The following is a 26816-nucleotide window of genomic DNA, read 5'->3' as shown; positions in this document are numbered from 1 at the left end:
TACCATAGTCCAAACTGGGTAGTACCTCTTAGGTACCACAGAACATGCTTAGTTTCCTGCCAAAATAATTTGGTTTGCCTAACCATAGCTTGCCTTAGTTGGTTGACTACGTAACACATATTTGGTGGTATGTTCACAAGATACATTAGTGAACCCACCAACTGTCGGTAAACGGTAACATCAACTTCCTCACCTAAAGTGTCATCCTCTTTCCTCCAGTTGGTTGCTAGAGGGGTCTCCATGGGTTTGCAACTATCCATGTAGAACCTTTGAATTATCTCGTTTGCATACTTTCCCTGAGATACAAACAATTCCCCATCACCTTGTCATACTTCCAATCCGAGGAAGTAATGCATGAGACCCATGTCCTTCATTTCAAACTTTCTTACACAATCCTCCTTGCAAGATCTGATCATCTTATCATCACCAGTTAAAATAAAAATATCAACATATAATACAATAATCAATAAGTTACCTTCTACAAAGATATGATAGAGGTTTTCATCCTCTTCACTTTTGGTGAAGCCCAAACCGATGAGATAGTTCGATCCTAGTGTATTGTGCACATGGTGCTTTCTTGAGATCATACAACTCTCGCTTGAGTCTACACACATGAGACTCCTAACAAAATATCTTGAAGCCTTCTAGTTTCTCGATATACACTTCCTCCTCGATAACTCTATTGAGAAATGTATTTTTTACATCCATCTGGTGGATCTTCCACCCCATCTGTGTAGCCAGTGCAAGAATTGATCTAATGGATGAGTACCTTGCTACGGGAGAAAAGTTCTCCTGATAATCAATCCCCTCAACTTGAGAGTACCCCTTGGCCACGAATCTGGCCTTGTACTTTTCTATGCTTCCATCTGCCTCATGCTCTACCTTAAAGATCCATCTCGAACCCACAACTGATTTATCTGCTAGTCTTGGGACCCCTTTCCAACCATTATTCTTTACAATGGATTTGTATTCCTCCACCATTGCATTAACCCATATAGGTTTCTCTACTGCTTCCTTAGAAAAGGATGGCTCAATCTCTATAATATCAGTCATTAGAGCCATGCATCAAGTGTATCAATATGGTGACCTTCTCTGCATGCGCTGCTTTGAAGGAGAACCCACATTCTCCCTCTCATCCTGCATGAGTTTCTCAGCTTCCCTGGTCCTTTTCCTGCCTTCTCTGAATGGTTCTACTTGAGTGGTTGTTTCCATTCTATGCTCCTTAAATTGTACTTGCTTCACAACTTCTTGAGGTTCCTTCTTTGGAGCTAAAATCTCCTCTTCTGGTGGGATCTAAAGCTCCCTCTCAATAGAGCACCTCATGGCTTTATCTTTGCCAAATTTTACATCCCTTCGCATAAATGTCATTTTGAGGGATGGAAATTATACATGGAAGTTGTGGGGAGTTACTGTGTAACCCACAAATTCCCTAAATTTTGTTGTCATCTCTAGCTTATTCCTTGATTCTTTGGAGACATGGCAGTAAACAGAGGCTCCAAAAATCCTGAAGTGTGACACATCTGACTTTCTCCCCAATAACTCCTTCGGTGTAATCATGCCCAAAATACGATGAGGACTCTGACTCTATAAATAGAGTGTTGTGTTGTATGCCTCGGCCCACAAATGCAGAGGTAATACTTGAGCATGCAACATCTCCCTCGTTGCTCCCACAATGTTGTGATTCTTTACCTCAACCACCCCATTATTCTATGGGTTGTAGGGTGTTGTCAACTCTCATCAAATGCCTTCTTTTGCATGGATATTTTTAAATTCATTCGACACATACTCACCTCCATTATCGCTCCTAAGAGCCACCTTCTTACCTGTTTCTTTCTCAACATGTGTCGTAAATTCTACAAACTTGGATAATATCTCATCCTTCTTTCGCATGAAGAAGATCCCACACTTATGTGAGATGTCATCAATAAAAATGAAAAAATATATGTGCCTAGAAGTGGAGGTGATCGAGAAAGGTCCACATACATCATAGTGGATCCTTTCAAGGATTGCATGTGATTTTCTATCCCCATCATGGAATGTGTATTTTATGTACTTCCCTAAGGTACATCCTTTGCATACATCCTCCTGCTTAAGTTCTCCTTTGGGAGGCATGTGGTTATCTACTGCATGATCTTCAGAGCACCATGATGAAAATGGCAAGGTATTCTATGAAAAAGTTCACTGACATCGTGGCTCTGCATCTTCTCTGCCTTTGTGCTCAATGCAACACAATCCACCACATCTATCTTATACATGTTCTTCATGCGAACCCCGATTTTCTTCACCTGTCCCATGGCTATGTGTCCCAGGAATTCCTTTCCATTGCTAAAGGTCACATCATAACCATAGTATTCTAAAACTGCAAAATAGATGAGATTTTTCTTTAGGCCCAGAACGAACATGACATCCTTGAGCCTGAGGGGGGAGCCTGACTCCCTTTGAAAGGTGACTGTAAATCCTGATCGCGATATACCTTCTACCATCCCCCATCTTAATGTGCATCTATACATATTTTTTTTCCAGGTCACTGAAATAGGTCATGTGGAAGGATTCACCCGAGTCCAAGTACCACACGCTTCCCATTAATGTGTTGGCCATGCATGCAATGAGGATGAATTCAAGCTCGAACAGTGAAGCCAAATATTCACCTACTACTCCTCCTGAGGTCTTCTTATTTTCCTTCTTGTGTGGACACTTCACACCATAGTGCCTGAATTCATGACAATGGAAGCATTTAATTTTTGACAAATATTTCTTCTTGTCCCCTTGACTAGATTCTAGTTTGGATTGGGATTTATTCCCTTTTCCCTTCTTTGCCTTTCCAACCAATGCAATTTTTTATTCATCCTCACCCTTGGATGAAGTCCCATCTCTGGTATTTCATCTTATTTCCTCCTATACCAAATCAGAACATAATTGTTCCCAATTTCATAGTTTCTCCCTCTCGTTCACTGAATCTTGATAACTATGCCAACTCTTAGGAAGGCCTAGAAGGGCTAGTCTTACAATGTCATCTTCAAGGAAAGTAACATCGACCCTACCTAGTTCATCATGACATTGTAAGAACCTACTCAGATACTTTCATATAGTGTCATTCTTTTGCATCTTGATACTTCAAAGTTTATCCTTGAGTGCCAAATTCCTGTGGTCACTACTATTCTCGAACAATTCAATCAGCTCTTTCCACATCGTGAACAAACTTTATTTTCCATGGAGATTCGAGACAATATGATTTCGTACTCCCTACAATATTATTTTCCTCACCTTGGCTACATATTTCTTCCACTATGCAAGGTCCTAGACATCAATTGTTGGTGGTCTTGGAATATATATCTTGACATATTCAAGAAAACCGGCGTCATTCAATACTGCCTCCATGTGGTCCTTCTATGCAAAAAAAATTGAGGTGCCTTCCAAGCCATGCTCTAGCCTTATTCCATTCAAGGCCATGTTCTCGGCTCTGAAGAAATCCTACTACACTTATCTTCAAATTCGAACCTTTGAGAAACAAATTCAAATTTTCTGCTCTAATGTGAATCCTGCTATGATACCATGTAGAAATTAGGTTGTATATTTGCAAACTACTCATGAAGTTTTAATCAAAATCACAAGACAAAAACCTACTCTATTGTTATGCAGACATTAATTCACATTTTAGAACAAAAATCTCATACATGCAAGAATAAATAACACACATGCAACAAATATTTTTATTCAGGGAAAGAAATCTCCTAAAAACTCCAATGCATTCTTGCATTAATCAAATGAATAGAGATGTATTACAATTTATTTCCTCAATTGAGCACACCCTGCAAGTGCATAACCTATCTCTCTGCTCATAAAATGCCTCTAAACCAGACTTAGTCAATTTTTTCCTCGACTTGAGCTCCTATTTCCTTGGGTTGTTCCTTGAGGAATTAGCCCCTATTATTTAGGAAATTCCTCTAATTGAATTGTGCAATTACTTAGGCTGGTCATATGATTTCTTGCAAGACCTGTACACTCAAGACAAGTCTACAATTGATGTTACATTGTAGCTATTTTGGGTTGATTGATCAATTAACTAGATGATCACTGAGTTTGAATGAAGTCCCATTGTTAGTGTGAAATTTCTTGGAAGGTGTACCATAAATAATTCACTTAAGTCACTAGGTGACAAGTGACCCTAACAACAAGTTGATGGCTACTTGTGATTTAGATCTGCAATAAAAATGGAAAACTTGCAATAAAAGTATAAATGATCCAGAATAGAAAGAAATAGTAAAAATATCCAATGAAATAACCCAAATGGAAAGACTTTAATTGAATAAATTCTTTATTAAAAACACCTAGTGAAGGATATCTACAGATGGGTCTGTAAGTCCCCCTCCGTGGGATGGGTCCTTTGATGTCCTTGATGCTTCAGAAAATGATCTTCTCTCTCAATATGTGAAAAACTCAGACAAAATGTGGAGAACTTGAATGGGAGCTCGAAAGAAAAAAGATGATAATGGTGACGATGATTATGATCATGGTGAAGAATGAATGAAAAACCCTCTTATTTATAACAAAGTATTGAGTTAATCTCGAAAATGGAGAATAATAAAATAATATTAACCAAATCAAGATCTAATCGCTTGGAATACTTTATTATATTTATTGGAGAGGGAAAACACATTTAAAATGGTTAAATATCTTTGTTTAGAAATAATTAACAAATAAAATGATTTATTAATTATTTCGCGACAATTAAGAATGGTGTGAAATTTAAATAATTATTAAATAGTCATTTAACAATTATTCCAATAAATAGAAATAAGGAATATTAAATAAATAGTGATTTATTTAATTATTCCTAGGGGATTTAGTCAAATGTCGCAAGGAATAATTATTTAATCATTATTCCTAGAGAAAATTAAATAAATAGTGATTTAACTAATTATTCTCATGGGTTTTTTTATTTAAATTAGAAAATAATTTAATAAAAGTGGTTTACTAAATTACTTTCCACAATGAAACTGATTTTACTATGGTAAAATTAATCCTACATGGTGTATTTCAATCCACCTAGTTAGAAATGGCTATGTGATCATTTTTTGGTGATAACATATTGCCCCCACACATATGAATGTTAGGAGAAAATCGTATGACTGGAATACGTTGTAGGTTACACTTCCATGAGACACCAAAAGGGGAGTCAAAGAGAGAGAGAAAGAACCGAAGCAATGTAAGGATGGATAAATAATGGAGGGGGCGAGACCTACTAAACTAATAGAAGTCTCCTTTTATGTGGGAGTACATGATCTCAAATGAGGTGGAGGAGGCATACCCATTCCTACTGAGATAATTGCGTACAGATAATAATGATGAGCCCAAAAATGTGGGACTAAGCTACAAAGTACATGATACATGATACACTGGCATCAATGGGCCGGAAAATAATACAATGGATCCCATATACATAATGCACCTGGAAAAACATAGCTCAAGACTGAATACAATAACATCTGAGTACATGAGACATAATACCCCTTGAGCTGACGTGGTGAGGGGGGATCGCAACCAAAGAAGCCTTTCTAAATAGGAAATGTCTCGGAAGATCTGAATGGATCATTTGAAGGAGACATGCATGTTGTGGGTGTTGCAAGCGGCGGAAACCGAACCCATCACATCTGGGAAACTACATCTAAGGTTCGAACAACATCTGTGGTCATCCTTGCATATAGGGGGCTACCTAAAGGGCCACCCCCTCATGAGGTTTGAAACATATCACACACACCCGGGAATCACTGGGACAAACATCTGTATCACCGAACCATCAAGTGTACGAATCTCAATCGTGTGATAAGGAGTTGATGTCGAGCACGTGTGAAACAACCAATTAAAAGGGCAATGATGAGTCCCTTTGCTTGATCCAAGGCACTGAAAAAAGATGGAAGAAGGAACAAAGGTACACCACCACCTAGATCACTCTTCTAGAATAAATGTTTTGAAGTCGATAGGAGAGGGCCCACTAGAGTTAAGGAAATGAGGAATCCTTAACAAAGGTGCGAGGAATCATAGTAGAGTGACTAATGCACTGACACCGGGGATGATGATGGAAGGAAAGAAGATGGATGGCTAACTCACGATTTCCCTTTTTAGATCATAATAAAGATGGTTGACCTTGCAGCGACTGACTCAATTCTGGAGGGGATAGTCAATGACTCAAACAAGGTTTGGCAAAGACAGAGCAATAGAACTAGAGGAAAAATATGAAAAAAGAGAGGGATGTGACATGACGATGTATGAAACACTGTAACAAAACTCAAGGGGTATAGACTCCATAGATACAAGGGTGACTCAACTCAGATGCTCTAAACAAGGGTGACTCGATGATGCTGCCACATGGGGGAGGCCTGAAGGGGACCATAAAAACATGGGTAAATGATGGTTACTCATGACAAAAATCAATATGTGAGTCAAACAGTGAAAATTTAAAGTGGAACCAGAGTACGAGTGGCTCAAATGAAGAAAATCAATTTTAAGAGGCGGCAAAGTGAGACCTCATGGAAAAAATGGCTTCCTGGTGAAGTGTCAAATTACCAAAAAAAAAAAAAAGACCCATTATATAACTCAGTGAGAGCTTTCCAACGGTGCTAACGGTTCGTCAAATGGAGCTATGGTTTGGTCACAATGGGTGATGGAAAAAAGCTAGGGTTTTTCCTATAAAAGGAATTTTTGTCCCCAAATCCAATTCATTTGCATATTGATCTGTGGAGAATTTAGAGAGGAGGAGAAGGCCCTAAATCATGTCGATATTGTAGCGAAAAAACCAACCATTAGAATCAGGATCTGTGACTTTTAGGTAGGTGGCCTTACTTGTCTAAGGATGGCCTTAATGCTTCTTGGAAGGATGATTCTTGGTGAAGAATCAAGGTAAGAAAGGAATACAGGAATGAACTACTAGAAAAGTTCTAGGATCATCCCCGCCCACCAAGTCAAACATGGGGACTAGATGGTAAGTTTGGAATCACATAGAGCAGAAAGTTTAAAGATATTATGTCGAGCATCTATAATATGCAATGTGTATATGGCTCGACGGAGAGGTCAATAGGAAAAACTATCCAAGGAATGAAAGGATAATCGACCATACCTAGATCGTTGGGGTCTAGGCCGAGACTTATGTTAAGCAAGTGATAAGGTGGTCATGGGTGTTGTCATTCCTCTAAGCATAAGATACTTCCCCCTTGATGATGAAGGGGACTGATCCGGTATGTAAAGGTGGGAATGATGCCCCCTAGCAGGAGGAGTTTGTGGAGCGCCATTGTGTTCCAAGTGGTCGAATAATGGATTAAATCATCTCGGCCCAACTGGCATGAGATCCTCCAAAGGATGATGAGGAAATGTAGGGGAATATGTTCCCCCTAGTGTTGTATGTATGGTTGTAGCATGCTATGGACATGCCAGATGTATTTAGAATCATATGGATTCCAAACATATAGGGGTGGTACATAATATGGTTATGCATGATGTGGTTCACCATTTTTTTATGGGTGTATCCTTGTGAGAAGAGTGGAAATATACAATAATAGAAAGGAAATTGTGGATTACCAATATCATTTGGTATTGCATGTAAGAGTCAAATGGGATGAATTTTCTAGGTTTGCACACATGGTGTCACTATACCAAAGGGTGGCTTTGGATATAATGAATTGATGCTCACCTATAAAACATGGTGGTTGAACAACAACATTGTCTAAGGGACTGGGTTGTTGAGGTAAGATGGAGGGATGAGTAAGTGGATCATCCCAAGAGTGACCTTGAAGTGATATGAGACTCTAGAGGTTCTTCTAAATGGGGAAGAATAATGATACTAGAGTCGACACTACCAGATGCAATAGGAGGGTTGAGGAGAACTACTTCTCCTAGAATCTCAAAAGTGGATGCCCCCTTACCCAAACATTGGGTGGAAATGTAATGGCCACAAGGTGAATGTGGTTCGAAATCAGTGGTTCGAAGTAAGGGGTGGTTGAACAAATCGACCTCACCATGGATGAAGTCTTTGGACTCCACAACGTATTGTTCATGGGTCTGCTATGGAAGTAAATATGCACGATGGTGCGTATAATCCCAAGGATAATCGGGAGTGGTCATAGCTTCCATGATGTCTTCATCGGAGTGGAAGATGGGTAGATGGGAGGAAGAATTACCACATGATGGAGAAGATCTACCTGAAGCATCTTAATGATAGACAAGGTTCACACATGCATCGTCAAGGGTGGAATACATATGAAAAGTAGATGGAATATCTACTGATGTTGAGACTGGGGTGTTCGTCAAAGAAGGTTCAACAAAATCATAATAGGAGACATCAAGGGAGTTCCAATGCATCGATCTCATGGATGACGACAAGTAGAGAATGGTAGTGGTACTATCTATCATCTCGACATCAGGGGGAGGAATCAAAATGGGTGGTTAAGATACCCCGTGTTCTAGTATATGGGTGGGACTACAATCCATAGGTAGAGGAGAGGTGGACTCACTACGAGTGGCCTCTAATTCACGAAGCACTTAAAGTGTATCATGAAAATCTTCGAGACGGGGACAACAATGAGAATAGTGGCCATAATTATCACACAAAGCACATGGGTGATTCATGCATAATGATCTATTCTTCTTAGCTGACTCAGGTAAGGTGACATGGACCTCAGGAATGTTAGAATCAAGGAAGGTATAATGACCACATCCTTAACATGAGGGAGTTCAGGACAATTATTGATGGCATGATTGGTAACATCACACAAAGCAGAGGGAGGAATGGGCTTTGATGGCTTAGGAGGAGCTGGAATTGTTGGGGGCGCCTTGTCTTTGGTTCCCTATTTATGGGATTTTCTCCCCTCGCCAGATGCTTTCACAATGGGAGTAGGCTCTTGTTGAGGTTGTTATGTAATTGAAGCAAAGGCAGGAGTAGGAAAAACAGGTTGGACTCGGGTCAAAGCAGTGTAAGGTTTGAGTTGGTTGGATGGAGTGTTTGCGGGAGATCAATGTACCAAACTGGGATCCCCAAGGTAATGTTGGGTAAACTCAACGTAGCCATAACAAGTAGAATAAACTCCAAGGTGGGGGGATAAGAATAGTATCTGATTAGAAGGATAATGGCCTAGAGGAACTACTCCGAGATGGTTAAGGCTTGGGGGAATGTTTTTGGGGGGAAAGATTACGAGAGACACGAGCAGAAGGAAAGGGTCCTTGAGGAGTAGTATTGGAAGACTGGGTTGAGTTAGGAACAACAATGGAGGTGCAATCTACTATGAAGGCATACCTGACCATTTTTTTGCGGCCCGTGATGCTTGCAGCATGAAAACACTAGATGAGCTAGGCTCAAAAGGGGTAGGTGGTGGACCATAATAAGCAGCAAGAAAAGTGGAATCTTCGTAGACTCTTGGAGAGACATTAGTGAAGGACGAGATAGTCGTATTATCAGCCACGGAAGAAATGTTGGACTAAGGTGAAGTCTGGGCTTTGGGGCCATAGTACATTAATTGATCAAGGGTGACGATCTTTCCATTATGGGGGAAGCACATCTTACAGTGAATCGCAAATGCGATAAGTGACATGGCATGAGTATAACTATGACCCAAAAGGATATTATAGTCTAGGGGAGCATCAATGACTTCAATGTCAATATAGATGGTCTTGTTGGCAACCATGATTGTGCAGTTGCAAAGAAATCCAAGGGGTTATGAAGGATGACCATCCCATGCACAAAGAGTGATGGTGGACGAGGATAGGTTAGGGGAACCAAGTTTCTTCCAAAAACTGGAATCCATCACATAGGTGGAGGCGCTTTCATCGATGATACACCATTGAACAATGGCATCTCTAGTGGAGATTGATATTTGAAATGAAATGGATGAGGGTAGGGGAGGATTTTCCAACTTTTCAACATGAAAGAAAATCATATGATCATCTTGTAGATCCATGGCACCCAAATCATATAATAGAGCTTTCCATTGGGATGGGCACATTCAGAGGACTTCCAGCATTGACATGGCAGCAAGAGACTGTGCCAAGTCATCTACTATGTTATATGTATGGGCGGCTTTAGCAAAAGCTGCATTGCGGCTTAATGGACCTTTGGGGATCTTGGGAATAAACTTGACCTTAGGCTAAGGTAACTATAAGGTACCATTGGGTGACAATAGAGGCTCAATGGAAACTTTGGGTTGGGAATTAGTCATTGTCTTAGTGGATGGCTAGTCATATTGGCACGATCGAGTCTAGAGGTTGACTTGCTCGGTATTAACCTCATCAAAATTCATCATAAGAATTTGATAATCATGGTTACTATATGGTGGATTTGGTTGAGATTCTTGACCTTGTGTAGGTTGGGTCGATATGTATCCTTGGTGAGGGAAAGGATTGGTATGCACTGCGGGTTGAGATGAAGTAGGAGGGGGAGGAGGAGCAGTGGGCTGTGATCCTCAAGAAGATGCTTTAGATTCCCATACCTGATTCATCTGAGGTAAAAGAGGAAACTCATGGGTATAATGGCCATATATGTCGCAACAGACACAAGGTTTGTTCATACAAATACCCTTGTTTTTCTTGGGCTAACCGCCCTATTACTGGGTTGCGAGATTAGGTGGAGGACCCTAATGGGAATTAGGTGGAGGACCCTGGTTGCCTTGATTACCTTGATAATGCTGGTTCCAATTACCCTTCCCATTTTTCCTTTTATTGGGGTTAGGGAGATTGGGTCCACTCTATTGAGAATACTCTTAACCTTGTGGAGGAGGTGGTTGTTGTAGCAAAGGGGGAGTTGGCATGGGGGTTTGGGGTGCTAGTGCCGAAGGGGCTAGAGTGTTAGGTGGTGCATACTGATAATAAGGATATGGGGCAACATTGGGATAAACAAGCAGTGCAACAGTCGGCCCTAGCATCTATTGATGTAGATGGGGATATGCATGCTGGGACCTGGATAAGGGTTGCTTGGTGTTGGATTGGGGGAGGGATAATTGTAAGTGGAACTGGTCCCTCCCTGAGGTGAACCATAACTCATCTGAGGTGGAGCATATGGTTGACAATGTGATATGGTTCCAACTATGCAATCTATGACATGAGATGACCCTGGTGCATTAGCAGCACCAGGCTGAGGCAGATCAAGGATGACAGTGTAAACATAACCTGACTAAGCGTAGATCAGATCAAATTTTAAGCCTACTTGGAGTGCATCTTCCTTAGACTAGGGGAAGTGTGACATGACATCTTTAGCAATGGGAGCCAATAGAAATTTAAGGAACCAATCCATATAGACTCATTCTGCAAATTCAAGAGCTCTACAAATTCTCCTCCTTCTTTGTCATTCCTAAACATGGTTGGAAACGTGGGTGGTAGAATTTTGACAGAAAGAAGTCAAAAGTTCGATATTAGTGTCATAACAGAGAGGTATCTAGAAATATGAAAAAAAAGGTTATGGCAAGAGTCGCAAAAATGGAATGAGTGGCAATGGGTTGATCTACATACCACTTAGTAGTAGCTCCAATGAGCGTGCATTGGAACAGACGAAGATAGATGGAGTCTTTAGTAATGGAATTTGATGAACACCACCTGTGGAATGAGAACACATGATTAGTTGGATCTTCTCTAGGATTACCTTCAAACTTCGGGATGTCTGAAGGGAGTTTAGTAGGTATAGCTAGCCATGTTGGATCATGGAGAAGAGGATCATTGATAAGTTGGTTGAAATCTGGGAGACTCAACCCGGCCATAAAGGAAGTAAGGGAGTAGGAGTTACCACACCGGTGGGGGTTCTGCTCATGGGGGTACCCTGGTTGGTACCTAGGTTACCACCCTAGTTTCCCACAACCGCGTTGGTGCCTAACATGGTGGCGATACGAGGTTGAGAAGATGCAGAATCAAAGGACGAACTAGATGAACCAGTAGAATCGGAATCATAATTATGACTAGATGAAGGACTGGGAGGATGTACTCTAACTCGACAGGGAGGAGTAATATGTCCTAACAGGAACTGAGGGTGAATACCTTGAATTTGATGTAACAAATGCCTAGGGGGTGAAATGATGTCTAGAAAATAATGATCTAAGAACTAAAGGGTGATGATATGAATAAAAGAGCAACAAACAACAAGCAAACACCTAGTGCAGTGGTGCCAAGTGTAAACTAACTATTTTAATGATGTTACTCTAATACAAGCAAACACGTCCTATCAAAGAAAAAATACCTCTAGTCTATAGGTGATCTAAATCCTCAAACAATCCTAGATCTATTGTTTTAGATGGCCTTCCAACAAACTTCTTACTTGATGATATCTAATCCCCGCAAGCAAAGATGTCCAGAGAAAGGTGGGGTAGAGAACCAACTGCTTCCCACAGCCAATCCTATAAGGTGTTTTCCTAAGATTGGTCACTGAGGTTACCTTCATCCCACGGGGATGGTTGAGCCTTGAGCTTCTTCTTATTCATCTAATGCATGGGATTCCCTCCCATGGGTTGGGTAGACCTAAGGAGAAACACTGACACAATGACCTGGCCTAACCCCCTCTAAATCGTGTTTCTGACACACTCTGTCTTTGAACCATGGGATGGTGAAGGATTTTAATCTCCCTAATATGTCAACTTCTATGTCTCAATGAAAGAAATTGATGGGTGTTATTGGAAGCCTATCCCACCAATCCTACACCTACACTACAAAGATTGTTTGGCCATGGTGCCCAAGTGGGCTTAATCTATGTGTGTTGATTTATTAAGGTGTAGTTTTTCAAGTCTTAGTTTAGCAAGGTTAACCAAGCTCATGTTCGCTTAGGGTGTGAGTGTTGGAAAATAGTGTGTCAAGTGGATGAGTTAATTAAGTGTGTTTCATGATACCATGTGCTGCTGAAATATTGCAAATAAATCTGAAAATGACATAAAATAAATAGCCAAACAAGCACACAAAACCCCACCCACAAGGTTTACCAAGTAGTTAAGAAAGAGAGGGAAAAAAAGCTAGTCAAAGACATAAAAAGGCCTAAAGGATCTAATTTCAAGGGATTGATATCTAGAGGCACTAATCTGCTATAAATGGTGCAGACAAACAACAAAAAGTAGAGTTGAAAAATGCTACAAAGGATAGGAGTGAAGCTCTAAAACCTAGGATTTTCAAGGGGATCCTAAGGGGGAAAGGCAAACCCAAACTCTAAAGGGAGAAAAAGTAAAATAAACCTATCCAAAATAGTTGAACAGTAATGGATCAGACTCTAAGAATTAGTGACTAAAAATGTTGAAAACCCTAGACTCCTCACTCAACAAATCTCTTCCTAATAATGTGGAGTTGTATTCTAAACCCTAGGGGGATTTTTCCTTCCTCAAAGAGATAAATTAAGTGTATCTAGACCTAGGGGACACTAAAAATAGAGGTGAAGACAGCACTCAGCAATTCTGAAATTTTTTCTGGAAAAATACCAAAACATAGGTACTGACCTGGAACAATGGAAAACGCAGTTTTTGGGCCAAATAGTGCGCTCTGGAATGCAGATCAGGGGCTGAAAAGTGAGTTTTTCTTCTGGGACTCTCGGTCGGTAGATCTCACACATATTTTTATGTCTCCTACTCAGTTGGTACCTGTGACCTGCGGAAAGAACTAGAAAACCACCAGAATCTGAAAATTTGACAAAAAAGGGTTTAATACTATAAATAGAAATTGAGAGGATAAAAGTAGTTATAGAAAACCCTAAAATTTTATGAAACTTCAGTCACCGAAGAACGTTGTTATTAAACCACTGGAGTCGCCATTTGTTGATGAAAAATGTAACTAAAAACCCAGTGGAGTCACCATTCGTTAGCGTGAAAATTCTTGGAAGGTGTACCAAAAATACTTCACTTAAGTCACTAGGTGACAAGTGACCCTAAAAACAAGTTGATGGTTGCTTGTGATTCAGATCTACAATAAAAATGGAAAACCTACAACAAAAGTATAGAAGATCCAGAATAGAAAGCAGCAGAAAAAAAAAATCCAATCCAATAACCCAAAGGGAAAGACTTTAATTGAATAACTTTTTTATTAAAAACACCTAGTCAAGGAGATCTATAGATGGGTTTGTAAGTTCCCCTTCGTGGGATGGGTCCTTTGATATCCTTGATGCTTCAGAAAATGATCTTCTCTCTCAATATGTGAAAAACCCAGACAAAATGTGGAGAACTCGAATGGGTGCTTGGAAGAAAAAAGACGATAATGGTGACGATGATTATGATCATGGTGAAGAATGAATGAAAATCCCTCTTATTTATAACAAAGTATTTAGTTTTTCGAAAATGGAGAATAATAAAATAATATTAACCAAATCAAGATCTAACTTCTTGGAATATTTTGTTATATTTATTGGAGAGAGAAAAGACATTTAGAATGGTTAAATATATTTATTTAGAAATAATTAACAAATAAAATGATTTATTAATTATTTCGCGAGAATTAGAAATGGTGTGAAATTGAAATAATTATTAAATAGTGATTTAACAATTATTTCAATAAATAGAAATAAGGAATATTAAATAAATAGTGATTTATTTAATTATTCCTAGGGGATTTAGTCAAATGTGACAAGGAATAATTATTCCTAGAGAAAATTAAATAAATAGTGATTTATCTAATTACTCTCATGAGTTTTTTAATTTAAATTAGAAAATAATTTAATAAAAGTGGTTTACTAAATTATTTTCCACAGTGAAAGTGATTTTACTATGGTAAAATTAATCTTACATGGTGTATTTCAATCCACCTAGTTATAAATGGTTAGTGATCGTTTTTTGTGATAACACCCATTGCTTAAGTAACCTTCCACTAGTTCCTCCAAAGGTTGGAACTAATTTAACTGAAAACAACCTGAGATAACTGACCTTCATTGCTACAAAATAGTAATCACACATGCAAAACTAAACTCTAACCCCTCCAACTCGAATTTACTGAGTAAATTGGGTGACCCATGCCATGTCACACAAGTTAACATCATCCAAGTTGTCTTTTGATGTGGAAATTCAAATTTTCTCAATTTAATCAAGGCAAAATCAAATTGAGAATTTCTTGCTACATTTTTCAACAAAGGGCAACGGGATCAAATATATCATCATAATATTCTCCTTCTTTCTAGGAGAAACCTTGAGCCATGAACCTTGATTTATACTTCTTGATGCTTTCATCAGCTCCATGCTTGATCTTGTATAACCACTTTGAAGTTATGACAAACTTTCCTTTAGGTCTTGGAACAACATCTCATACATCATTCTTCATAATTGATTCATATTCTTTAGCCATGGGATCCTTCCAAACTTGTTCTGTCATATCTTCCTTAAAGGTGGGAGGTTCAACTTGTATGATGGATCTCATGGCTACAACGTATCCTTTGTACTGACATGGCTTCTTTCTTTCTCTAAAGGACCTTTTGACAAGAATGTGTCTCTCAACATCCTGTAATGTATCATGAAGCCACAATGGTCTCTTCCTAGCAGGGGGATCACTTGGAGGAGGATCCAAGGCATCCATAGGCTCCATGGGATCATAAAAAATAGTATTCTCATATTTCGGCACAGAAGGACCTTCTAGTAGGTCCATATCATCATCTTTCTTCTCAGGAGGAGGTGGGGGAAGGTCTCTTGTTTTTCCAAGGGCAACATCTGCATCGAAAGTCACATCCCTGCTAAACTCAATCTTTTTTTGAACATCTATATATATATATATATGCTTTAGATTTTTCACAATATCCAACAAACGTACCTTTGTTTCTAGTGGCTTCGAGCTTGTTCCTTTTGTCCTTCAGCACATGGAAATATACAAGAATATCCTTAGACGACCAATGTCGGGCTTCACACTTGTGAATACTTCTTCAAGAGTCTTATTATCCAAAGCTTGATGAGGAACCCTATTTTGTACATAGATCGTTGTATTTGTAGCTTCTCCCAGAGGAACTTCAATAACTTTTGATCATGCAAAATAGCTCGGTAAACTTCCATGATGGACATGTTCTTTCTTTCAACCACTCCATTCTACTCAGAGTTTTAAGGTACAATAGTCTCCTTCTTGATTCCAGTCTGCTTCAAAAATTCAACGAACTCATTTGATGTATACTCTCCACCATAGTCATACCTAAAGACCCTAGTCTTCTTCCCTATTTGATTATCTATCAGCACCTTGAAGTCATTGAACATATCGAAAGCCTCATCATTATGCTTCAAATAGCATATCCATGTATTCCTAGAGAAGTCATAAACAAATATTATGTAGTAGAGATGTCCACCAATAGAGTGCATTGGCATGGGTCTGCATAGGTCAGAATGAATGAGTTGAATAATATGATCAATCTTGTTCTTGCTAGAGGGGAATGGTCCCCTTGTCTTCTTTCCACTAGCACACCCTGGGCATATTCCATCATGACTATATTGAACATCAAGTATCCCAAAGATTAACTTCTTTAATTTTGGTAGGGCTTCATAATGTAGATGTGTTAAAATTGGCAACTAGGGCCAACTTCCACCTTAGGACAGCTCATATGATGGAGATTATTATTTCATTTGATTCCTCTTTCAAAGAGGTGCAATTTTGATATAAAGATCATCTCATTCTGACAAGAAGAAATGGAATTATGAATTTATTCCTCTTATGTACAAATTGTCAAGGTCAGCCTCTGTCAAATGTAGACCCATGAAGCCCAATGGATAGGTCTCCTCACCCTCAACGAATTTTATCAATAGGAGTGACCCTTCCCTCATTTGGAAATTCACTCATTCACACATCACATCATCTCTCTCTTCTCTTATTTGGTTTTTACTTCTGGGAAGCAGCTTCTCTTCTACAGACGTGTGGCAGGAGGCTGAGTTTTTCTAGGTCAAAACAGGTTGAATTTTTAGAGTGTTGACTAGCATTGACCAAGGGGAATTTGACCAGCATTGACCTCGATTTTTGGGCTAGAATTACGATTTCTCTAGGCTAAATCTATTGGCACAGAAATCGAGGAGTTTGGGGTAGGTTGACTAGTGTTGACTTTAGGTTGACTCCAGATTTGACTGCAGAAAATTGTAGCAGTGTTTCTCTCTCTTTTGATTGGGTTTGACCGATTGTTTTGGGTTGACTTTGACTCTCCTAGAAGGCTGAATTGGGCTATTGGTTGGAGGACATTTTGGGACATCTTTGACCACCGTTGACTTTCTAGTTAGGGTTGTATTAACTGCTAGTTTGACCATTGATTTGGCAGATTTGTTTTAGGCTTGTACTTATGATATTTATTCTCTCTCTCTCTGTTGAACTATTGAAGAATAATAAGAAGATTTCATCAAAGGGTTCCCCACATTGGGGTTTGTCCCTGGAATCTACCACATCTTGTGTCCTCTTATCTTGGCTTGTTTTCTGCATATGATTTTATGTTCTATCTGCATTTACTGTCAATGTTTATAAGTTAATGTGACTGCTACTGGATATAATTGGTAATTTTCATTAAGATGTTAAAGGAACATTGAAGTAAATTGTGCTTAAGCATAGAACATACCATTGTTATAAAAAATTAGCATGGTATGAGAGCTAAGGTAAAGACAAAGCCCAAGCAAGAGTGAAACAAAGCAATCACTAAGAGAAGTTGTTGGACAAGGACTTGGAACTAGTCCCACTGACGACTACATCTTTCTTCAAATCTAAGGACAAGCTTAAGGACAAGTCTGAATATCATGCATGGAAGATGACTTTGGATCTGACATTGGAAGAGAATGATTCCATGGACTATGTCAAAGGAAGAATAATCGAGCCTCCTTCAAATGCAGATGTTGCTACACAAACCAAGTACAAGAAAGGTGAGGTAAAAGCTAAGAATATTATTGTTGATTCCATTCATAAGCCTTTCATTTTCTATATTTATAATTTGGAAACATCTATGGATATGTATGACAAGCTGGTTAGGATGTTCAAAGTAAATAATGCAAATCAAGTTCTCTTTCTCAAGAACAAGTTGAAAGACATCAAGATGGATAGGGGAGAATCCATCCAATCCTACTTCATGAGAATTACGAAGAGCAAGAATGATCTCCTATCTATTGGAGAAATCATTGGTGACAGGGATCTTACTCTTATTTCTCTTGGTGGCCTTACAAGATATTTGGATGTGTTTAACACTACCATCCTCAACAATGACAGGATTCCAGGATTTGGTGAACTATTGGCCAAATGCACTCAAGAAGAAATAAGGATGATGGAAAGAGACAAACCCTCAAATGGAAACAATCCTACTGTCTTATCCTCTCATTCTAAGATAAGGAACGATGTTGGTCCAAGGAATCAAGAACAAGGGTTCAGGTCGGGATTCAAGAAGGAAGGAAAGTAAGATGCTTCAATTGTAACAGGTTTGACCACTTCACTAGAGAATGTCCTCACAAGAAGGATACTCCAAGAGATGATGATAATAATAACAACAACTTCAAAGGCAATGACAATAAAAGGAACAACAGGTTCAATAAAAAAGGAAAGAGGAATTCTCATGTTTCTAAAAATGGAGGTGGTCTTCCTCCTAAGAAGTCGAGAAACTCTAGGTATGATGAAGTTAATATTTCAAAGCAAAAATAATTTATTCTTATTTCTGCCCTCTCCACCGCCTCTCCTCTCAATACATTGGACCATTGATTGATTGATAGTGGTGTCTCAAGGCACTCCACTATGTATAAAGAAGCTCTCTCTAACTTGGTTGAAAAGAATACAAATATGGAGATTATACTTGGGGATAATGCCACTTATCCCGTGAAAGGAATTGGGACCATTACTATTCACTTAAATCAAGGTCAAAACCTTCGCCTACAAGAAGTGTTATATATACCTGACTTGAAGAAGAACTTCGTTTCTATTTCTACGATGGAATATAAAGGTTTCAAGGTGACATTCATTTGATGGGAAGGTTAGTCTTTGACATAGGAACCCAAGAGATCCATTCACTCTTGGATTCAGGATTGAATTTCTCTATCAGGTTGGAGGAAGTCCATTGGGAGAAATGATTTGTGACACCTCTCTTCAATCTGAATTATGGCACCGAAGATTTTTCCCACCTTCATTTCAAATTCTTGGCTGATGTAAGGAGGATGGTCACAGGGATGCTCGAATTCAACTTAAATCATGAAGGTGTTTTTAAGGGATGTGAATCTGGAAAGAATACAAAGGGACCATTCCCCTCAAATGAGACTCAAACCAATGATATTATTCAATTGGTCCATTCTGATATACCGGGTATGTTTCTCATGACATATTTGGGTGGATATTTGTATTATTCTATTTTTGTGGATGACTTCTCTCGCAAGACATGGATCCATTTCTTAAAGGAGAAGAATGAAGTATTCAAATGGTTCCTCTCCTTCAAAGCTTTGATTGAGAAGTAAATAGGGAATAAGATCAAAATTCTAAGGACCAGTAATGGGACTGAATATGAGTCTAATGAATTCAAAGACTATTGTCGAGAAGAAGGCATTAAGAGGGAGACTACCACTTCATACACTCCTAAAACAAAATGGTGTTTCCCATTGGAAGAATCGTACAATCATTGAAGCCACCTGGGCTATGCTTCATCATCAAGGTCTTCCAAAGTTCTTATGGGGAGAAGCTGCCAACACCGTTGTGTATGTCCAAAACCGATGCCTACATCAATCTTTGGATTTCAAGACACCTGAAGAAGTATTCATCAGTAAGAAACCTGTTGTTTCTCATTTTAGAATATTTGGTTGTCCCGTATAATTCCATGTGCTGAAAGAGAAAAGAAACAAAGTAGATGCATCTGGGAAGAAAGGAACATTTGTGGGCTACAGTGAAACTTCAAAGGCATATAGAATCTATGTTCCTGGTCAAAGGGAAGTGAAATTAAGTCATGATGTCACTTTCAATGAAGATTCTGCTCTTAGAAATATTCAATATCTTCCTATTCCTAGGAAGGTAAATAATGATGTTGATGCAAAAAAGTTGGATGAACCTCCGTCCAATGAAGTGATGCCTGATGTTGAAGGTATGATGGATCCTATTGATCCAGCTCCTAGTGAGCCCACTACTTCAAGAAAAAGGCCTTTATGGCTCAAAGATACTCTTGAAGATGCACATTGGGCTGAGGGGGACATTTAATGAAAGTAAGAAGTCGAATAGGTACCAAGGGTACTTAGCTGCCATGAGTACCATTATACAATCTAAGCCTTATACATTCGAAGAAGTCGTGAAGCAAAAAGTTTGGAAGGATGCAATGAACGAAGAGTATAAGTCGATCATGAAGAACAATGTCTGGGATGTGGTTCCTAGACCTAAGGATAACTTTGTGATCACTAAGAAATGGCTCTACAAGATCAAACATAGAGTTGATGGGAGTGCTAAGAAATTCAAGGCTAGATTTGTAGCTTGAGGCTTCTCTCAAAAGGAAGGAGTAGACTACGATGAGATATTTGCACCAATTTCTTGATATACCACCATTCGTTCAATCATAGCCCTTGCTACCTCACAAGGATGGAACCTTCACCAGATGGATGTCAAAAATTCCTTCTTGCATGGTTCACTTAAGGAGGAAGTATATGTGGAACAACCTGAGGGGTTCAAGGTCCAATATCATGCAACACATGTATTCAAGTTGAAGAAATCCCTCTATGGGTTGAAGCAAGCTCCTAGGGCTTGGTATGAGAGGATCGATAGCTATCTTATGAATTTGGGATTTACAAGAAGCAATATTGACCTGAACCTATACTTCAAGGTTGAAAAGGACAAACCTCTCATTCTAGTCCTTTATGTTGATGATCTCTTTCTGAAAGGTGATGACCCTCTCATTCATTAATGAAAGAGGGAGTTGGCTTCCAAGTTCGAGATGAAGGACCTAGGACTAATGCATTATTTCCTAGGGTTGGAGGTCTATAAAAATCCAGGTGATATTTTCCTTTCTCAAGGAAAATATATTATGAAGCTACTTGAGAGATGTAGGATGGTGGATTGTAAGTCTGTGACTACTCCGATGGAAATCGAATTTAATAAGCTATGTGGAAGTGTTGTTGGGCCCGAATTAGCAAACCCTGCCGAGTATCATCAACTTGTGGGTACCCTAATGTTCTTGGTCAACTCCCATCTTGATATATGCTTCATTGTGAACAAGTTGAGTCAATATATGGTCGAGCCTCATCACATTCATTAGATTTCTTCCAAGAATCTCTTGAGATATATTTGGGGCACTATCCACTTTGGACTGAGATACACTATCGGGAGTTTTAGGCTACATGGATATACAGATGTTGATTGGGCTGGAAGTGTGGTGGATCGTAAGAGCATGTCTGGATGATGCTTCTCTTTGAGGTCTGCTTTTATATTTTGTATGTGCATAAAGTAGAAATCGATTGCATTAAGCATCACTGAGGCTGAATACATTGTTGCAAGTATGGCTTGTTATGAAGCAGGAGCATCCATCTCAGGGTAAACAAAACGAAAGTGTTTGTCTCACACGTTATGGGTTGACAGGTTTACAGGTCATTGTACCTGAGTCTTTTAAATTTCCTTAGTTTCTAGCATTTAGGACTTAACAGCAAGTTATGTTTTAATTTCATTATAATTTCTTTTCAGTTATTGTTTTAAATTAATTACAGAATTTAGGTGAACGAGAATTAACAATTATCCAATGTAACTACATGTAACTGTTGATAGTTTCTAAAATTGTTCAACAAATCATACAAAAAGGGAAAAATGAGACATTTGTAGGATTGATTCCATCATAGCAGAAAAACAAATAAAACCATACAAGATATTTAAAAAAATCATTTGAGTCCATTCACAGCTAAATACAATTTCTTTCCGTTTCATAATAAATTGAATGCATTTACAAACAGTGGCAAGAATTGGCAGAATAATTTTTTTTACAGGCATCTAAGAAACAACAGAATTAACGAAGCCGAGAGTATGTGGGAGTGACTACATCAAATATATGAATGAGGCTACAGTCAAAGACCAAGACATTCAGTAACAATAAATACCTACAGTTACAGAAACACGTTGAACATTTTGGCAAAAGAAATCACCAGAGTAGACGAAGGGTTTCATACAAGAACAAATCCATTACAGTAATCACCAGGTATCATTCCAACTGAAACATTGTAATTTCCTTACGAATATCATACAGGAAAATTTATACAAATATCTAAATCATTACAGTCCCAAGATAGAACAAAATACATTGCATGTTCGACAAAGGAACCGGGTTTGAAAACCCCAGTATTGAAACCCAAAAAACCAATTGTGAATGCCAAAACCTAAACCTAAAAACCTTGATTGGCAAGTTAAGAGTCGTGACCGCATACAGGTCCAAACCACTTACAGACAGAGAGTACCCATACCAAACTACTGATGGAGAAAAACACAGAAAATGACTGACAGGGGAGCCGAGGCTCATACCCTTAAAACCCTAAACTGCTAATAAGTGATTACAGGAAAAGACCCTACCCATTTGGGCCAGCAACAGCAGAACCGAAGTCCACACCTGGAGCGCTTGAAAAATCACCTGCAAGGACAACACCCCGATGTTAGAATTGTGAGAAAATTAAAACCCTGAAACAGAGAAATGCAAGGTGAGGGTTTGTAAGCCTATGCTTACCAGAAGAGCAGCGTCGAACTGGAGGAAGGATTCGACCGGTCGCCAACCAGCAAGGGAACCCTACTCACAAAGGAGCAAGTCCCTTAGCATAACCAGAAAAACCAACTGAATAGCTAAAGCAGAGAAAGAGGACTTACCATTGTGTAGCCGACGAGTTGAGGTCGAATGCCGAGTCCCCTGATGGTTGCGACCTGACATACCACAGTCAAATAACCAGTTAAATAGCATATCAAAGTTATGGTTAAAGATTACAAATAGATCCCAGTGAACAGAGCAGAGGCTGAGGCCACATACAGGTCAAGCGCCATTGAAACAAACCACCAAAGTCGCAAAGGAACAATCGAGAAACCATCACAGCCACCGGAGAACGAAGTGTAATGCCAAGGGAATAGGGGTTAGGCGCGTAAGCTAAGGGCAGGATAGCGTATTCTGAGGACGAGACAGATGTCCCCCTCACATCAAACAACAAGTACCAACAATTAGTTAAACAATCAAAAATATCAACCACCAAATCACCGAGAGCCTTATAATTGTAATCACCATATTAATCATAACTTAGCTGTTGATTAATCGCGAGCTTTGAAAGGGATAGACCCATCATTTTTGGTATCAGAGGAGGTTTGAGTTTTGTTTTTCATAGAAATGGAAGTTGGAAGGTGAGGTCGTGGGAGCGCTATTCGGAGAGTAGCAGATGAAGGACTGATAGGAGATTAGGATCCTAAACGCCCGTTTGGCGGTAGTAGAAGCAGGAAGAAGAAGGGATCCTGATGGAGGAGATGATAGTGATGAGGAAGCTGCAGTGACAACAGATGGATCAGATGAGGAAGGACCTGAGATCAGGTTGTTGAAATCAGTCTTGCTGGCTAATAGTAAGCCAAAGCCTGAGATTTCGAATTATGATGGAAGTTTGTCAGTAGAGGTAATGTTGGATTGCCTCAGTGAGCTGAATAAGTATTTTGAGTGTGAGAAGATCAGCAAAGATAAGAGAGTTAAATTCGCTGCCACCAGATTGAAAGGGCATGCAGCCTTATGGTGGTATAGCGTACAAGCAGAGAGGAAGAGGTTGAATAAGCAGCCTATCAAAAAATGGACCAAGATGGAAGCCAAGTTGAAGGGTAAATTCTTACCCAAAGACTATCAAATTGCTATGTACAGGCAAGTACAGAATCTGAAATAGAAGGGAATGATTGTAAAGGAGTACACCGAAGAATTCTATCGGGTGAACCTGAGAGCAGGGTACGTGGAATATGCCCTAGAAAAAATAGCGAATTTGTAAATGGTTTAAGGCTAGAAATATTGGATGAGATAAGTATTCTTTCACCTAGAACCATAGATGAGGCTTATCATAGTGCCTTGAAGGCAGAGGAGAAGATAAATAGGAAACAGAATGCCAGAAGAGGAGGAGTATCTGACAGAGGAAAGGATGAACCTTTGGCAGAGGTAGAGCTGTCAACCCCAATGATGAAGGCAGCAACTCGAAGGCTTTAGGGACAGTAGAGAAGGACAGTAGCAGTAGGGGAGGAAGGCCATACCAACACAGAAGAGGTAGTGGCAGAGGCAGAGGAGCTGCCATCTAGTGTTACAAGTGCCACAAGTGGGGGCACAAGTCCTATGAGTGTCCTGAAGGAGAACAGGCCAGAACAAGAGGAGCATATGTTTCTCAGATGGAGGAGGCAGAGGCACCACCACAAGAGGTACAGAATGTGCCAGAGATAGGGGAGGCCTTAGTTTTGAATAAGGTACTGCTGAAACCAACAAAGGAGATAGTTGACCCAACCCAAAGGAAAGCATTATTCCAGACAGTTTGTAAGTCACACGGAAAATGCTATAAGCTGATTATCGACAGTGGGAGCACAGATAATCTAGTTGCCACATAGATGGTGGAGAAGTTGGGATTGAAAAGGTTGAAGCACCCCACTCCTTAAAAGGTGTCGTGGTTACAGAAAGGACATCAACTGTTAGTTGATGAATAATGTGAGGTTGAGTTCCATATTGGCAAATACAGGGATAAAGTTATTTGTGATATTACGCCTATGGACGTGTGTCGCATACTACTAGGAAGACCATGGCAGTATGACAGAAAGGTAGTGCATGATTGAAAGACAAACTGTTACAATTTTGTCAAGGATGGGATTAAGCACACACTTGTACCCATCAAGGAGGAAGAGACAGCAGAAACTAGTGGAGTCAAAGCATTGCTGGAGGAAGGAAAGGAATTTTTGAAACAGATCGAAGACAGCGAGATTAAATATGATGTTGTAAGGAGGCCAAAAGCAATTTTGTTACACAATGAAATTGCAGATTTGCCTAAAGAAATTCAGGACATGTTGCAGGAGTTCAACGACATTGTAGTGGATGATTTGCCGGATAAATTGCCTCCTAAGAGAAGTATCAGTCATCACATAGACTTTATACCTGGAGCTAGTTTACCAAACAAGGCAGCGTATCGAATGAGTCCTAAGGACAATGAAGAGATCAGAAAACAGGCATAGGAATTTCTGGATAAGGGGTTGATAAGGGAGAGTTTAAGTCCCTATGCAGTTCCGACAGTTTTAGCTCCCAAGAAAGGAGGAGAGTGGTGAATGTGCACAGATTCGAGAGCCATCAATAAGATTACCATCAGGTACAGGTTCCCATTGCCATGAATGGATGACATGATGGACTGCTTAAGTGGAGCAGCGTATTTCTCGAAAATCGATCTAAAGAGTGGATACCACTATATCTGAATCAAAGAGGGGGACGAATGGAAAACAGCTTTCAAAACTAATGAAGGACTGTATGAGTGGTTGGTGATGCCATTCGGGTTAAGTAATGCCCCTAGTACCTTTATGTGCCTGATGAACAAAATGCTGAAAGAGTTCATTGGGAAGTTTTTGATTGTATATCTTGATGATATATTGATTTTAAGCAAGACTAAAGAAGGACATTTTCGACATGTTCGGAGTGTGTTGGAGAAATTGCAGCAAAACAAGTTGCTGATAAATTGTTCTTTTTTCAGAGGGAATTAGTTTATTTTGGCTTTGTGATTGCAAAAAATGAGCTGAAAATGGACCCAGAGAAAGTTGCAGCTATCGTTAGCTGGCCATCCCCAAAGAGTCTATTCGAGGTTCGTAATTTTCATGGGTTGGAAAGTTTCTATCGTAAGTTCATAAGGAATTTTAGTGTGATATGCGCACCTATCTTGGACACAATAAAAAAGGCAATTCAGCCTTTCTGTTGGACTGAAGCGACAAAGAAAAGCTTCCAAATCTTGAAGAAGAAGATCACTGAAAGACCGATTTTGAGGTTACCTGATTTTAACAAACTGTTCCAAGTTCGTTGTGATGCCAGTGGTACAGCCATTGGGGCCGTACTCAGCCAGGAAGACAAACTTGTTGCTTATTTCAGTGAAAAGTTGAATGAAAGCAGGCAGAAGTACTCGTCTTATGACAAGGAGTTCTATGTTGTCGTCCAAGCATTGAAGCATTGGAGACACTATTTGCTAGGTAATGAATTTGTTTTGTTTTCTGATAATTCTGCATTGCAGTACGTTATGCAACAGCATAAGCTAAACCACAAGCATGCAAAGTGGGTTGAGTACTTACAAAGCTTCACGTTTGTATTGAAGCATACTAGTGGACAGGCCAACAAGGTAGCAAATGCATTGAGCAGGAGAGCTTTGCTCTTGCAAGAGAGCACGATACAAGTGATAGATTTTGAACACCTAAAAGAATTGTATCAGACAGATGCGGATTTCAAGGAGTCTTATGAAGCCTGCTAGAATCATTTGTTGAGGAATAATAGTCCATGGCTGGACTATAACTTACAAGAGAAATTGTTGTTTAAAGGAGGACAGCTATGTATTCCCGACTATTCGATGAGGGAGAACATCATTCGAGAGAAGCACAGTGGAGGTCTTGCTGGACATTTCAGCATTGATAAGACCTTAGATCAGCTCTGTCACTTTTATTACTAGCCAAATATGCAAAGGGATGTGCAGCGATTTGTAACCAGGTGTAAAGTGTGTCAGTTGGCGAAAGGACACAGTTAGAATACGGGACTCTACACACCACTTCCTATTCCAAGTAGACCGTGGGACTCAGTCAGCTTGGACTTTGTCTTGGGTCTGCCAAGAACACAGCGCGGTTATGACTCTGTGATGGTGGTAGTGGACTGGTTCTCGAAAATGGCACATTTCATTCCTTGTAGAAAAACCAGTGATGCCACTCACGTAGCGCACTTTTTTTTCATGGGTATT

The 26816-nt window shown here is 39.5% G+C and overlaps 1 protein-coding gene across 1 annotated transcript; it reads left to right on the top strand.

Annotated features, from left to right (window-relative positions):
• The first annotated feature begins 24243 nt into the window (after positions 1–24243).
• LOC149247642 (uncharacterized) lies at positions 24244–26339 on the top strand. Its single transcript, XM_089444816.1, has 3 exons — positions 24244–24318; positions 25578–25685; positions 26106–26339. The coding sequence occupies exons 1-3, from the start codon at positions 24244–24246 to the stop codon at positions 26337–26339; spliced, it is 417 nt and encodes a 138-aa protein (XP_089300942.1).
• Positions 26340–26816: the final 477 nt, after the last annotated feature.

This window comes from Pinus tabuliformis, chromosome 7 (assembly GCF_031772625.1).
Source record: "Pinus tabuliformis cultivar Carrire ecotype Pingquan chromosome 7, CPIR1, whole genome shotgun sequence".
Classification (NCBI taxonomy): domain Eukaryota; kingdom Viridiplantae; phylum Streptophyta; class Pinopsida; order Pinales; family Pinaceae; genus Pinus; species Pinus tabuliformis.
The sequence above is the reverse complement of the archived record's forward strand: the minus strand, read 5'-3'. Positions and strand labels throughout refer to the sequence as shown.